General features: G+C 37.4%; 1 protein-coding gene across 3 annotated transcripts in view; it reads right to left on the minus strand.

Annotated features, from left to right (window-relative positions):
- Positions 1–3,515: 3,515 nt before the first annotated feature.
- The window catches only part of LOC126192404 (protein similar), a 734,705-nt gene continuing 721,262 nt past the window's right edge, over positions 3,516–16,958 (minus strand). For all 3 annotated transcript variants that reach the window (XM_049932602.1, XM_049932600.1, XM_049932601.1), the window contains exons 9-14: positions 14,480–15,026; positions 14,098–14,372; positions 13,754–13,989; positions 13,370–13,566; positions 12,980–13,275; positions 3,516–4,799 (exon numbers count right to left, since the gene is read on the minus strand). In XM_049932602.1, coding sequence (XP_049788559.1) covers positions 4,527–4,799; positions 12,980–13,275; positions 13,370–13,566; positions 13,754–13,989; positions 14,098–14,372; positions 14,480–15,026 — 1,824 coding nt within the window. In that variant the 3' untranslated portion in view covers positions 3,516–4,526. The remainder of the gene's footprint in view (positions 4,800–12,979; positions 13,276–13,369; positions 13,567–13,753; positions 13,990–14,097; positions 14,373–14,479; positions 15,027–16,958) is intronic.

The following is a 16,958-nucleotide window of genomic DNA, read 5'->3' on the forward strand; positions in this document are numbered from 1 at the left end:
TGTTGCTTAAGTCTTTGTGTAATGACTTCAAACTAAATCATTCTGTCTCTCTTGTTGAAATTTTTAGTAACAGGTAGGACAGAAATGTGAACTTTCCCAACAGTAAACTTGCTGAGGCCCTCAGATTTTGCATACAGCATCAGTAGGGCCTTCTTTAGATTTCCCATCACCAGTACACAAGATACTTTATGCCAGATCACATGCAATGCTCTAACCGACTTAGCTAGTCAGGCATGACTCAAAGATTTACTTCCACCAGTATCTCTCCCCTATCTTGCAAAATTCATAGAAGTTCTACTGCATACTTTATGGAACTAGTGCTCCTATAAGAAAGAATATTGCGGTGAAATGTCTTACACACAGTACTCTCGAAACAATAAACAATCATCAGAAGATGACAAGGAGGTGTTTTCTTAAAAGTAATACAAATTCCAGCAACGTCATCCAATGCAAAGCCCAAGAGGTTCAGAAATATTCATCCATTTCAAAAGTGAGGTTAGCGTTAAAACAAAGACATATTTTTATAGGTAGTTTAGGAGTAAAGGAAACCAATCTCTAGATAGCAGAAGCATCAGGTCACTGACAGGCACATACAAAAGAGGGAAAAAACTTGCTAGCTTCTGGAATAAATCCATTATCGCTTCCCCCATCCCCACTCTCACACACACTTGCCTCTCTACACTATGCTGGCTGGACAGCCTATGGTCTATATTAACTTTGTTTTACAGGTAATATATTATGTATATTTCCCTAAAGAAGTCCTCATTCCCACAAATTTATTATAACATGTCTACTACATGGGTAGCAAGTAAAATTTTCTATTCTGTAGTCAACATCTTGCATTATTCTTTATGAACCAGCCAACATCAAGGATAACATACATGAGGTCTGTTTAAAAAAATTCCAGAGCATTCATAACTTCATGTCAATGGTGTGCTGGAGCAATGTGGTTGGCGTCCCTGCAAATGCCTTTGTTTAATGCATAACTGCTGGAAGTTTCATTGTTGATATCTTTTAGTTATTGTTCAATGCTGTATTGAGTAGAACGTTGTGTCTAATTTCGAGATGGCAGAGTTAGATGAGCAACATGTCTGCATTACATTTTGCATGAAACGCATGAAAACTTTTACCGAGACACGCCAAATGATACAGGAAGCCTATGGTGACGAGTGCTTAAGCTGTACTCAGTGTTATGAATGGTTCACATGGTTTAAAAATGGCTGGACACTAATTAAAGATGACCCTTGTTCAGGATGCCATTCGCCATCTAGTTTTCTTTGACTTTGAAGGATTAGTTCATCATGAATTTTTGCCACAGGGATAAACTGTTGATCAGTGGTACTATCGGGACATGTTGCAATGCCTGTGAGAAAATGTGAGACGGAAACAGCTTCAAATGTGGCGAGACATTTCACGGCTCTTCCATCATGACAACGCACCCGCACATTCATCCCTGCTGGCAAGTGACTTTTGCACAAAAAACAAAATCACTACGCTGCCTCATAATCTGTACTCTCCAGACATGGTCCTTCCACTTTTTTCTTATTCCTAAAGATAAAAACCCCATTGAAAGGATGAAGATTTGCAACGACCAATGAGATAAAAGAAAATTTGCATATGGCGCTTCGTGTGATTGAGCAAGAGGCATACCAAGACTGATTTTGGAAGAGAGTATTTCGAAGGAGACCATGCACAACAAGTAAAAAATAGGTGTAGGAAACTTTTGTGGACAAAGTTCCGGAATTTTTTGAACATACCTCGTACATCTTAAAAACACAAATAAAAGGACAGTTTCAAATAGTAATGCAAGTTTAAAGAATAAGAAACATCCCTGAAAATACATTTGTTCTGAGGGATCCTTAGGAGCCTTTAGATACAAGAAGACTTTCAAACAAAAGGTTTCACAAATGTTTCAGTGCTGACCAGGATTAGGAATCAGTGTTCACTCTAACATTGATTTTAAGCTATTTTCATCAGAATTACCAGTAATGGTTTGGGCTGTGTAATAATGGTAAATGAAAAGAAAGAGTACACACTTATGACCCATAAACAAAGTAATGGTTGAGGTAATGAAACACCTTCCAACAGACAAATTGGTCATCATCTGAGATGAAGGCAATGTATTTTTGAATAAGGATACAAATTAGGCAGTACTATACCTGACAAAAGATGCAACCATCATAATGTAGCACTCTGTCTTACTTCTTGACTAACTACAGCTGCAACTCTTAGCTGAACATCAAGGCAAGTGGCGAAGGTATCTAGTTTCTCTGAAACAATACCTCACCAAACCTGACAGCGCACAACAAAAATTAAAGACATTCATTGTGAAGTGTGAGAATACTTATGTTTCTCACTTGATTCGTTGCCCTATGCACACCACTATTTCTCAAAGACAAAAATAATTAGAATTACTAAGTTTCCAAGCCCTGAGAAGAGCTCATTTATCTACACCCTGCCAGTCTCAGTTGTAGGCTTTATAGTGTCAGAGCCCTCCTGTCTAGCAGATCAGAAAGAGCACTCTAAGAACTAATGCAGACACATGCACAACACAGAAAGTGAACACATGTTTATAAGTTGAGTTTCACACTCAGACTTAGCAAACTCAGAGCCTTTCCTTTGGTGGGCAACACTTACTAACTACACAGTTTCAACCTTGCAGTACACACCTACTGCCTTCCAAAGTTCACAGAGACTCTCCCACATACATTTGCTGATCCAGCACACCGTTTGGACAGGCAATGGCTCAACCACTACCTAAGGGTTGTTCTCAGAATGAATATTACACTCTGCAGTAGCATTTACATTGTAATGAAATTTTCTGAAAGATGAAAGGTAATTATAAGTCTGTCTCTTTTCTTCCTTTCTCCCATGGGGACATGCCCAGCACGATATGCAGAAGAACCTTTGTGGATTGTGGCATGCGTGAGAGATAAACTTGCAAATACGAGCTGTGGGGCTGATAGTGAGTCACACTTGGTGAGCTCAGTCACGTCCTAGACTGGCATTTCGCTTTAAATCAGCCAGGAAATTTTGCAGTAGTGGAAATCAATTGCAGAGTGAAAGACACATTCTGATAAAAGCTTCATGTGGTTTTTTTGTGCAACCAAGTAAATGCTGAAATAATATTTCCAATAATCCAAGACACATGGCAGATTTATTCCTTTATCATTGTCAGCACTAAGTTAGTGAATGAGATGTTTATAAATAACATGTAATTGCTAGAAGAAAGAAAATCAAACTGATACCTAAGAATGCTGACAAGAAGCAAGGGACAAAACTGAAGAAACTGATGATTTTGTTTTTACTACATTACCTTCTCTTATCTCTGTTCTCTACATTCCATACAGATACTACTTCTATTTTATACAGTGCTATTCATTCACTTTCATTATGTGGAACCATCAGAGACGACACAGCTTAATGCGTACGCCTCAGCTGAATGCCTATTCTTAGTCATAACTGCATATGTGATACAAATCAATGAAAATAATGAAATGGGTGAAAACTGTTACTTAAAAAACTGGAGATACTTTATTAGTCATATAATGATTATTCATATGAACACAAGAATAAAAATGGCTTATTTACTAAAACAATTCCAAAATAAAATATATCATAAAAACATATGAAAATTATATAATATTTCAACATTAAAATCATAATTCATCTTGTTTATTTCCCATACACAGCTTAAATGTGCATACACTGAAAGTATATTACATGAAATAATATATTCCCATCTGAAACAAGAGTTTCTGGAGTTCTCCAAAGTTCAGAAAAATTAGAACATTCAAATTTTATAAATCAAGCACTTCTCAATCTTCTGGTGGCAGATCTAAATCTTCCACAATGCAACTGCTTATAAAATTGTCTTTAAAATGTCTGTAGGTATCACCCTGTAATCTAAAATAACATACGAGCATATTTCCTTGTTCATTTCACAATATAGTGCTCTTGGACCCAGATATAAACATCAGTGGGGAAAAATGCACCACTATGATAAATCTTATAAAAAATTCAGGGTCACATCTTACAATTTTGTTGTCAAGGTAATGGCAGTAAAGTTGGTCTATTGTCCTTATCATAGCCCATAATATACCTTCCTTCACCAGCAATCTCCCACAAACACTATGGGTTCAATGGAAAATAAAAAAACAGCTCACTTGTCACTTATTTGTACACCCACAATTTCAACAGTTTTTAAAAGTGCTGTATATTTCATGATTTAAAGCAAATACATTCATATTTCTTTTTCAATAAAAGCTTGTCATGTCTACACAAAATACATCCATATTAATCTATGATGATATGAACACAATAGGTTTTTTTTTTAATAATAAATACATTCAGGAAGTTCAGAATAAGTTTTAAAAACCTCTCAGAACATGAAGTTGGCATTTGGTGTTTAAGATTTGAAGAACAAGTTTGGATTTTGTACTCCAACAGTTCACCACTATCAAGAACTGATAAATTGTGGAATGTGCTTAATATGTAACAGTTGACTGAAAAAAATAGTCAGCATGCTACCCCATTAAAGCACTGGAAACTTCGAGAGCTGAAAGTAACTCTTGTCCTTGTAACAAACCACCACTTGAACTAACTGGAGCATTAACATCATAGTCTTGTTGACTCAAATCTGCTAAAGATGGTATAGTTGAACTCTCTGGCTCCAAAAGCGAGAAGGAATTTTTGCGGATGCTTGCTTTTCGCTCCTCTGCCACTTTAGTGCCACTGAAAGCTGGCCCAGGGTCTTGAATTTCAAATTTCTTCTGGCCTGTTTTCTTAGTCATTAACTCCTGGAAAAACAGAAATTTACACACATTAGAGTTTGTTCCAGTTGCTAGCTTAAACTGTATCAAAATGTATACCAACTTCATAATTATTCACTCATTAGCAATAATGTATACAGGGTGTTCCAAAACAGTTATTGAAATTAATACAGGAGGTAGAGAACATCAAAACAAATATATTTCAACAAGGAACATATGGTCTCTGAAATCAACTTGGACTGTAAGGGAACATTTTGTTAGTGGTACTGACAAAAGCTGTTGTGTCGATATCGCTGACTGGTAATGTGTACTGACACTGAAATATCCAGAATTCACATGTTTGGGCACAAATGAATCCACAAGGTACTCGGCATAGTGTTCATCAATAGTGATTCAGTGTTAATGTGTGTGCTGGCATTCTAGGTGACAGGTTGACTGGATCATACATTCTTCCATTTCACCTCGATGGATGGAGATATCACATCTTCGTGGAACTTGTACTGCCAGAACAGCTGGAGGGTGTACCCCTGAATATTAGACAAAGAATGTACTTCCAACATTATGGGGTGCCAGACAATTTCAAGATTGCAGCATCTGAACTATCTTAGGGAATTGATGGACTGGGCTAGGTGGCCCTGTGGCCTGGAAACCTAGCCCTCCTGGCCATATGTGTTTGGATTTCTTCCTCTAGGAGCACATGAAACAGCTGGTGTATAAAATCATTGTAGAAACAGAAGGCCTCATCACTAAAATTGCTGTCACTGCTAGTACAATTGCAGGCTTGCCACGAATCTTCGAAAGGACGTGACACTCAACTGTCCGACAATTTACTGTGTGCATATAGGGCAAAGGTTGCGCATTTAAGCAGTTCTGGTGAATGCCACTGCTGTAATTAGCATGCTAACTACCTTCTCTGTAAATCATCCCTAGCATCAGAAATTGCTGTCAGGCATTGTTTTAATCTTCTCTGCCTTCTGTATTCTGAACACCTTGTGTCAAAAACTTAAATGAGCTAACAAAATATTACTCAGAATGCTAAGATTTGGTTAAAAAGGCTGATGTATGCCAATAAGAGTCAAAGGAGTTTCAGTAAGATAAAAATTTACTTTTGATACTAGTTAGAATAAAGTGAAAAGTGTCTAATTACACCAATGCAGTTACATCATCATCAAAATGACGAGCTCAAGAATGAAATACTAATTACATTATGTTACAAAGAGAAATACAAACATGACAATAAATTGCCAACAGTATAGATTTTATTCATCACTCTTTGCTTTCCACTCCAGTCAAATTCTTTTGTCTTATGTGTAATAGACTTCTGAATAACTTAGTACCACCATATTGACTTATCTTTTTCTCTCTTTCTTTCTTCTGAGGATACATTAGCAATTGCATGCAATGTGTTTTGTCAAGTTTTTTTTTTAACTTATAGCAACAACAAATTCTTCGTATACCACTGTTCACATACAAAAACAATGCTTAATAATTTTATTGTACAACATTTCAAATATAAGTTACAGTATGTTACATCTTTTTGCAGCTTTCCTTTGGGTTTGTGTGGGGAATTGAGTCAAATATTAATCAAGATGATCGAACCAAAAATGAGTGGAAAAATAGTTCACAAGCAACAAATAGGTTAAATTCACTAAGAAGCATAGTTTAAAACAAGATTGTATTTACTCTTTGTATTAACTTAATAGAGTGATGCTGATATATAAACTGTTTTTCTAAAGTTTCATTATGTTGGTGGGGAACCATAATATGGAGAAACTGCTTCTTAATAAATAATTACAAAAAAATCTGGCATATTTCTCAGGAGTAGGGATGCATTTCACAGACTGGTTTTTGGAATCTGCATTCTTCTGTCCCTTTTGCATTGTATTTTAATGTCTTTATCAAAGAAGTGTAGTCAAAAAATTCACCAAGCATCTCTCATGTCAAATGTTTAATGTGTCCAATTTTTACTTTTGTTCTGGCCAAGACTCGTCAGACAATATGTCTTCATCTTTAATAGGTGGGTCAACAACGTTTCCAGACATTATTACATACATTATTCTATCCTACAGTCATAGCTTCATTTTTTAATTTTACACTCATGAAGTGGTTTAATTATATATATGAAAATTTAAATTACTAAATGAAGGGTACTACAAACTGTTCCTTTTTATTAGTAGGCCAACTAAGATGGCACATATATGTGTGAACTCAATAGTTGCCAATCAGTCAGCTTTTGTCTGTATTATTAAGCAAAATAACAGGGTCTATGGAGCCCGACAAACAGGTTTATGCTCTTCCCTGGAATGTTGACCCTAACTTAGTGTTTTGTGTTCCCAAATTTTAAACATGTGTGTTCAGTTTGCACAGTAAACCATAGCTGATAACAATGGCACAAAAGTTGAAATATACCACTACAGCCCAGAAAGAAGACATGATGTACCTATCCAAAAATAACAATAATTTACCATACTGCTACTTAAGTATACAGGACTGTGACGAAATATGTAACTATTTTTATATTTATATTACCAATTTATTAGAACTTCTATAGAAATTCCTGGATAAAATAACATGTAAAATTACGATAAGACACTCACTCACGTATAGCTGACTAATGTGTGGTGCATAGAAACATGCAACAGAAAAGATTATGTGCACTAGCTTTCAAGTGCTTGCTCTTCCTCTAACAAAAGCGTGCACACACACACACACACACACACACACACACACACACACACACACACTCGTAGCCCCAGGAGTATTTTGGTGCCTGTGTGGTTGCATGTGTGAATGTGTATACTTTTGCTAGAGAAAGAGCAAGAGCTCTTTGCCAGTGTAAATAATCTTTTTCTGTTGTGTGTTTCAATGCATTAGACGTCAGTCAGCTACAGATGAGTGGTTGCCTCTCCTTAATCTTAAGTGTTATTACACCTCCTGTTATTTATTTAGTTACTATGTGACACCATGTATTGTCAATATTAATTCTGACTTGTTGTGATTTAAATCTTAGCTATCTCTATCTGTGTAATTCTCTCAAACTTCCTTGCAACTGTTAAGGCACCCAAGTCATTACCTGTAACTCATGAATGAATGGCGATGAGTTCCTTAGGAAGTAACTGATAAATTTTAATGTATTTGCACAGTTTCCCACTCATGTATTAATGTGGTCAGAGGTATTCCCTATGATAAAACTGATGTTAAAAGCAGGTACAATTCCATGGAAAACATGAGAAATGTCCAAATGTTCCAGACAATGAGGAAAATCTGAAATCATGTAGTAATGCCTCCCACACACCCCTCATCATTTTGAGAATTTTGCTACTGAAACTTTAGTAAATACAATTGGAAAGTTTTGTGTGACTGCTGGCAGCCATATAATTAGTTGTATAACTTTTTTTACTTGTTGAGCACCTGTTTTTGACTTGTAAGTTGCAGAATTTATTTTATGCATTTGGTATGTTACATTATACCTAAGATGTAACCCTGCATGTGCAACATCAAAATAAATGACTATATTCAAAAGTTTAGTTCTCAATGAGCATCAAGATCTTAATGCAACTTTCATACTGAGAATTTGCAAACATTGGGTTGGTGTTATAATGAAATAGAATTATTTCAAAGTAATTCATGTGGTGGATAATACAAAACATCTTGAGCAAACTGCCCCAGTTTCGGTGTTTGACTATTTACAGGATCAGAACCAGTTTGAGAACATTTTTTCCACACTAACAACATATCATTTGAATCCCAACCCCCCCCCCCCCTCTCTCTCTCTCTCTCTCTGCTGTGTACTTTCACCCGAATCAGGTTTCACTACTAATTATGTGTGATACACCCAGCACTTGGGAGCCCTAAGTAGCGGTTTGTGTCACTGGGCCCTTAAACTGGTCCTGCTCAGGAGACTATATAATTTGAATATTCTAAATCATATCACCAGCTTCTCACATCGTAATGCCAACCTCACATCCTTCTGACAGTTTTAGATCTGAAAATACCTTTTCCACACTGTGCAGTTTATGTATTGGGAGGAAAAAGTGCAGAAGTGCATTGAGCAGTACTAAAACTGAAAAGGTTTCTTCAGTATACAACTGGTTCTATCATATACCTGCACTAATTCAACATATACAGGATGAGTAAAGATGAAAGGTATATGCTTTGAGGGGTACTGGTATTAGCGATTCCAAACAAAAAACTTCATATGGTCATATCCCTATTCCAAATGGTTTCTAGGATGAAACACATTTAATATCACATTTATAGGTTTTTTTAGAATACTTGAAAACCCCTTCCAGCAAAAATGGGTCACAGTATAAAATTAAACTACATTACATTTTGTACAAAAAAGCTCCTATTTTTTCTCTAGGACTAATAGTTTGCATGAAGAGAGTGCAATAATACTGTAAATCTTGCATAATGCACATGTGCAATAGCTTAGATAGTTTTTGTAGGCCAATTTGAGGGAGTTCCCTGAATTGATAGCCCACAAGTGTTCTTTATCAAACTGTTCTTCTCAACATCTACACTACTGTGGTACCTTGTAAATAATGACAATGTCTGAATAGTATAAAAAAAAAATAATGATATACATTAAATGTGTTTTATCTTACAAACCATTCGGAATAGAGCATATGTCCATATGAAGTTTTTTTTTGTTGAGAATCACTAATACTATCGCCCCTCAAAGCAAATAACTTTGCATATGTGTGTACATTCTCAGTACAGGTTCCTTGCAACACCTCGTTTGTTCATCTTCCTAATGTACTCTTACAATCCCAAATCCAGGTCTCTCTCTCTCTCTCTCTCTCTCTCTCTCTCTCTCTCTCTCTCTCTATCCCCCCCTCCCTTTTCCTCTTTAATGGTATCCCAAGAATCCTTCATCTACAAATTATTCTGCTAGCAAATTTCAGGTTATCATGGTTTTAGATAACAGTTAAGTCTTTACTTTATTTGATTTTATTTAAAGTAAATATAAGCTTTGTTTCAGTCAAACTCAGACAAGACTGTCTCCTTTAAATTGAAGCTGCATACCTTATTATTATCTATTACTTACCAAAATCTAATCACAACAAAGCATGAGAGGAGAAGGAAGTTTTCTCAGTTGTTCTTTACATGTCACAAGTTTTTAGGAGCGCAGTAGAGCAAATTTTTCCTCAGTGAATGGATGCTAATTTGGATGTGTGTGCCCTTGACTCATGAGATTATATACTTCGTAAGTTACTGACATCTAACTTTACCATTGAATTCTCAAGGTGTATGCAAGGAACTGTTTTATTTTGTAGCAATATGATTGTTGCAATATATCTTTGTGACAAATTATAACTGTTGATCTGATTTGATCTGTGCCCCCCCCCCCTCTCTCCTCAACTGATTTTATTTGTTATTAGAAAAGGACAGATTGCTGCTCACCATAAAGATAACCCATGCAGACAGGCACAACAAACCGAATGTTGCACATTGTAACTTTCGACCAATGCCTTCTTCAGTAAAGAAGAATATGTAACAGTCTTTTCATTGTGCCTGTCTGCAACTCAACGGGCCATCTTTATGGTGAGCAGCAGCCTATTCTTTTCCTAATATTGCTGATATTCCAATCTTGAGTTTCCATTGTTTTATTTGCTTTCATATACACATAGCCCCCCCCCCCCTCCCCCAACCTTTAATCAGTCACAAAATGTGAACCACAGAGAAAATCTCGTGAAGCTTTGTGAAAATCTCGTGAAGCTTTGTGCAGATGTGTTGTGCAGTGTCTCTCGTATGCCCATCTATTATTTCATGTCGCACTTTCAGTTCTGAGTGCACAGTGAGCATGTAAAGCTGCCTAGAAAATAATGTCTCCCACCAAGTGTGAAGTCCTGCTGAGGGATTCTGCCTGATTTCATACAGCCCACATAATGTAACTTCATGACAATTCTTGGCTGTATACTGCAGGAGCAACGTAGTCACTCCTGTAGCTTTTTCAGTGAGAAGTATCTGATCCTCTTCATACATCCCTTACTTGGCTTCCTCTGATTTTCATCTCTTCACTCATGTAAGCTACGAGGACTGTATTTTGGCACAGACAATGCGCTGCAGACCAGTGTAGGGAACTGGAGGAAGTCACAAGTGGCTGCCTACTATGACAACAATACTGGACTGTTGGTGCCATGCTACGACAGATGTCCAAGTTGGAGGGGCAACTACATAGAGAGCCGCTGGAAGGAGTAGGTAAATTTTGCAAACAAAACATTTTTTATTTTCACTGTGGTTTCTATTTCGCATCCAATCAGAAATTGGAAAAAAAAAATAGCCCTCATATCGACGGGTTTCGTTTTATAACTAGTGAAAAGAAGAAGAAGAAGAAGAAGAAGAAGAAGAAGAAGAAAAGATATTAATTGCTTAGTTGGATAAGGACACCACATCAAAAATCAGGAGGGCTAAATTTCAGACATTGTAAAGTTTTTGGAAATGGGTAATTTTATGTGATGATAGAATGACAGATAAAAACATGTACCTCATCCTGCAGGATAATTTTCCTTCAAATGGGAGGACAACGTACGCAAAAGAAGTCTCTCAAAGAAAGGAATGGGTGATGGTGGCACAAATGGATAGCAAATCCATTAAATGAAAGGAAAAAGTCATCTTGTTGAATGCTTCTCAGAGGTTTTAGTTATGATACGAGTGTTTCAAAAAGAAAACTTTCGAAAGTAAGTAACTAATGTAAGAATGTCACACTATCCCCCCCCCCCCCCCTCTGCCATGTGACTTTCTAGCTTCTTCCTGCTTTGCATTTGTTCTGCATATTACACATTTTCTATTTGAAAACAAATGTCAGAAAATACAGCGTTGCCAGTGTATTTAACATAACATATTACAAAGGTATGTTCCTGTTGCAAATTGGTATGCTGTTACTTGAACATGACATCCTTACCATACCTAAATGAATTCACATTGATGCCGCCCCCCCCCCCTCTCTCCCCCACTTAAAGTTCATTTATAACAATTATTGATTCAAGTGCGAAAAAAAACCTAATATCAACTTTAAAATACAGAAGGAAATAGGGATGAGTGAAAGAAGGGCTAATGTAAAGCTTACAATTACTACAAATTTCTTTATTGTATCACATAATCATTCTTACACTTAGAAATCAATAAAATACGACAGGTCTGCTGGCTGACACTTGTACTGCATACTGTACCTAGGACACATCTTCTCTATAAATGAAGATGAAACTTTTAAAACATTTCTAAGAGAAAGGAACAATACTTACTGTACATTGTTAAAGGCTGCAGAAAGTACAGTGTCCTATTTTGTCTACTTAGCTGTCTTGTTGCAATGTACACTTATTAAGTGTGATGTCATTGTTTAAGAGAGGACTGACTGCAATGCAGTAGCCATTTCTGATACGTTTACAGAATTTCTTTTGACACAGATACAAAAATAATGGTTTCCATCTGATAAAGCATGATATATTGTTAATGTATGTTTCTTTTGTATCTATGAGTCTATTAGCAGTAATTCAGATTTTCACGAAACAATATACTACATAGGGAATGTCTCATTACGTCAAAAATGAAGCAGCAACAACCAGCTGTAACGCAACTAGATCAAGCACGTTTTACACATCTGTCACTGCCTCGCAAATTTTACATTCAGATTATTTTCCTTTTATTTGTGATTCTGTGTGCAAGACTAGCACACCAAAGCTAATATTGTCGACTAAACTTTGCCATCAAAATTATGACTTTCCTTTCCTTACTGATCTACCACGGGTTGGTAGCAACACAAAGATATGCGAGTCTCTGAAGTGTGATGAAGGTAAACAAAACAGATACGTATATACATTCCATTTCTGCTATATGGCATCTAGCCAACAAATGTTTATGTTTCACAACTGACAATTATAATCCTCATATATACATACCACTGTAAGAATGTTCTCTCCACTGTGCAAGTATGGCAATTGTCCTCATTTAGATCTCACTGAAAGAGTCTATTTACACAAATAAGAAAAGTGCCACGTCAGTTCTCCTGTGCTGAAGAGACAATGAGTGGCAGTATCATGTATAATAGGCAGTGTAGTTGATTACTGTGTGACTGTTCGTAACAATTAACAACCACACAGTGGAAGTGAAACCCAAAGGAAAGCTCTACTTGCCTAAGAGGGCTTTGTCTGCTTGGATACCAGTCCTGCCCTAGTAGGCCCTAAGCAAATATAGCCAGCACTCACATCACACCCGCTGACCAGAAGATTCATCAGCACACTTTCACCAGGTGGTGGCGGTTTGGAACTTGTCCCCCCTCCATCAGGTATCCAGGCTCCAGGTGCCTGTCGAGGTCTTTTGCCTCCTGCCCCACCACCTGCATCTGAGCGAGCCGAGCCTGATGGTGCTACCCTCTTGCACGGAGGCCTGTCAGGGGCTCTTCTGCTGGTGGTTACTCCATTTGTCTCTTTTAAAGGGTCCGGTGGCCCATTCTGCCTCTGGCGTCGTGGACTTTTAGGCCAGTCACTGTCACTCACACACCCTGTTGGGATAGCATACAAAACAATGTAATTACTTTAAATGGAAATCGAAAGCACTCTACATATGACTGGTGACATTAGAATACCACTGCTTACCTTTCTTACATGTTGCACTGGACAGCATATTATTTGTGTCAACCAACCCTCCACCATGATCATTGCAGCGTCCTATAGTGGTTCTTGCTGATGGTGGTGGTGATGATGAAATCACAGGAGATGATGTACTATCTGAGCATAACAGTTGTGCTAGGTTTGAGCTCAGGTCTGGCTTACTGACAGGTGATAGCAATGACCTGAAAAATAAAGCTCATCATTTCTGTTGTACTCACATGCCACAATAAGGGAATCAACAAACTTAACAATTTATATGCTATACATAAAGTAAAACAACATTTTAAATTACAAAATTCCTTTAAGATGGAGGGATGTCTGAGTAGGAGAGTGGTGCAGGGGAGGGAATAAAAAATGACTTCCTCTCACCAATTGTCTTCAGATGGCGGCTTATCCTGCAGTGGGCCCCACATTAAGTCAGCTGATATGAGCAATGGGAGATCATCTCCCACACCCATCGGTATGTAAGGGGCACGCATTGTAAGATCCTCATCAGCATCAGTGCAAGGTGATCCCATGCCTACAGACATCAGCTGTGTCATATGATCATCATCGCCGGATAGACTTGGGCTGCACAGGGATGGCATACTGCAACCACCTGGACTCTGTAATGTCAATGCAAATTATTATCATCATACTTCACGGAAGCCTAAGTATCTTAAACTTTGAAACATAATTTGAAATATGTACAGTTACACCAGGAATATGTTTACCTTTGTAAATGATGAACTACTGAGGTCACTTGGAGATGCTGAAGGAGACAACTCTTCTCTGTATGAGAAGAATGGGTCTCCACTTGTTTTGGAGCCATTGCTTGACTGAGAGTCACTTAGAGAGTTCAAATCATCATTCAAGAGTGGACAATAGTTATCAGATAGCATAATATCATCAAACATGTCTGTGATAAAAGCATTTGTTTCAAGTGGAACACAGACATCTCCAGCTGTTGGGGCCAAGTGAGTAAGGTCTTCAGGCTCATCTTTAAGAACTGCAACAAACATTAAATTGGTTTCAAGACAAACTCTCTTGTGAGAGTCCCCAGTGTCTTACATCTATTAAAAACAAATATTTGAGAAATATAAATATTGTTCTTACTAGTCAACCCCGGCTCCTCGTCTGAAAACATAAGATATCCTTTGTTCATATCTTCAGTTCTTGGAGCAAATATCTTGGATGTTGTAGCTTGTGGTCTAGGCAAATCAGTTGCAGGTGCAGATAGCTTAGGCGGAGACTGCTGATGGATGATGTCTTTGGGAGCTGAAGCAAAGATCTTGCTTGTCACAGCCTGAGGAACATTTTTCACAGGTGTTGCTGAAGCATTAGTTATTATTATTGATGGAGCTTCTTTCACTTGAGGAGTGCTGACAAATGCTTTCTGTGTCACTGTCTGTGGCGGTGTATCTCTGATATTTGAAAAGATCTTGCTTGTCACAACTTGCGGTGTCTCTCGAATTATGTTGCTAAATATCTTGCTGGTGACAACCTGTGGTGCCTCCCTTGTCACGTTTGTGAAAACTTTAGCAGTTACTGTCTGGGGCTGTTCCTTTGAACGTACTCTATCAGGTGCAACTCGCAAATGCTCACTTGGCGGTGGGGCTGTTAACTTGCTACCCACAACCAGTGCCGATTTGTTGGCCACAATCTGAAAATAAACAAACAAATTGTTCTGAAACTACAACATTTACTTAGGTTATCTCATGAAAGAAATGAAATTAAATGAAAGTGTTCACAGCAATTAGTACTATTTCATCTTCATCTTCAAAATCCTCCATGTGAATGCTTTCTAGTGGGTTGCAATATATTCCTAGATTAATAATTTAAAACTTGTTTTTGTCATAATTAATTGTGACTTGGTAAGTAGTCTTTCTTTAAATATTTGTTGATTCAGATTATTATTTACTGTTTAGACATTCTTTCATCAGAATAACAAATCACTGAGAACCAGCTCTGCCCTTCTTCGTGAAGCAGCATCACTGCCAACGTGCCATGACAACATCCACAGGTTTTAAAGGAACCATTGTCAATTAATAGTGGATTGAAAGACAATGTCTAAAGACTACAGTCAGAACAGATAGGAACTGACTGGTTACATGCATTTGTGTATTTCATAAAGTGAGCGCTTATTACTTGACAAAGAAAACTGTAGGCTCAGTCACAGCAGGAACTAACTTCATCTTTTCAGCTCTAAGTAGTGGCTGTTATTACCTCACAGTGTTAGTCAGACAATGTCCCCTTGAACTGCAAAAATGACTTGCTATCAAAGTCTTTTATTGTAATTGACAGAAATTTAATTTAATGAAAGTGTGAACAGTACTTAGTCCAATTTCTTCTTCAAAATCCTTGAAGTGGATATTTACAGTGGGCTTGAAAATACAGCAAGTTCCCAATAATCTCGATTTGAGGATTATCCTTATATGGCTTGGCTTTTTTTGAAAAAAATGAAGCCTGAAGTCTTCTATTACAATTGGGTTAAAGTTTTCATTTACAATATAGTATTTGCATATTATTCATGTTTTATGATGTACAGCGAGTCCGCCCCGGTTCTGAGCGGTCAGCGTGACGAAATGTCATGCCGAGGGGGCCGGGTTCGATTCCCAGCTGGGTCGGAGATTTTTCTCTGCTCAAGGACTGGGTGTTGTGTTGTCCTAATGATCGTCATCATCTCATCCTCATCGACATGCAAGTCACCGAAGTGGCGTCAACTCAAGAGACTTGCACCAGGTAAACAGTTACCTGACAGGAGGCGCTAGCCACACGACATTTCATTTCTTTGAGTCACTGAAATGCACTGATTTGTTAATAGAGTGTTCAGGATAGAATTTGTTTGACTAATATTGATGTTTTGACCCTCTGGAAAATGAAAATGCTCATCAGGAGAAATATGAATCAAAACCAAAAACAGAAAAAAATGAATGGCTGTTTCCCGTAACTGGACTGAATCCAAATTATGTGAAATACAGTGCATTTTCAGTATAATTTCATAAATCACTAGTTAGTTTCCAGAGAGGAACTTATACTTAATCCAGTGGGTTTTCAAATGTGACATGAAACATGTTTTGCAAATAAAGCAAATAGCAATTTCCAGTAAAAATCTTTGTATTTTGGACTATCCATACTTTTAAGTTATCCATGTGGTCTTGGATTTTGCATTTAAGTGAATAACTTGCTGTATTCCTACGGGAATCATATTCAAGTGGAGAAAACAAAATTGGAATTGGAATTAAAATCATGAAAACAGCTGGTGGTTTGTTTTAAGGACATGCATATATGCACTCATTACAGAGAGTATAATGTGATGAGTACAGTTGAGCAATGATTGTTACTGTGCACGTAAGTCTTAAGGGATGCTATCTGAGTTTACATATTATCACTTAGAGATAGTGAGTGGAGCTGTGGATGCTGGAAAATGGAGAGCCAAGTGGAGGAATCAGAACATTTCCGACATATTCCTCCGTTTGGGCTCAATATAGGGGTGACAGCAGCGGATGCAGCTAGAAACATTTGCGCTGTGTATCGGGATAATGCTGCTGAACAGAGCAGGGCAAGAAAATGATTTTCTCATTTTATGGAGGAT

The sequence above is a fragment of the Schistocerca nitens genome, chromosome 1, assembly GCF_023898315.1.
Source record: "Schistocerca nitens isolate TAMUIC-IGC-003100 chromosome 1, iqSchNite1.1, whole genome shotgun sequence".
Taxonomy (NCBI): domain Eukaryota; kingdom Metazoa; phylum Arthropoda; class Insecta; order Orthoptera; family Acrididae; genus Schistocerca; species Schistocerca nitens.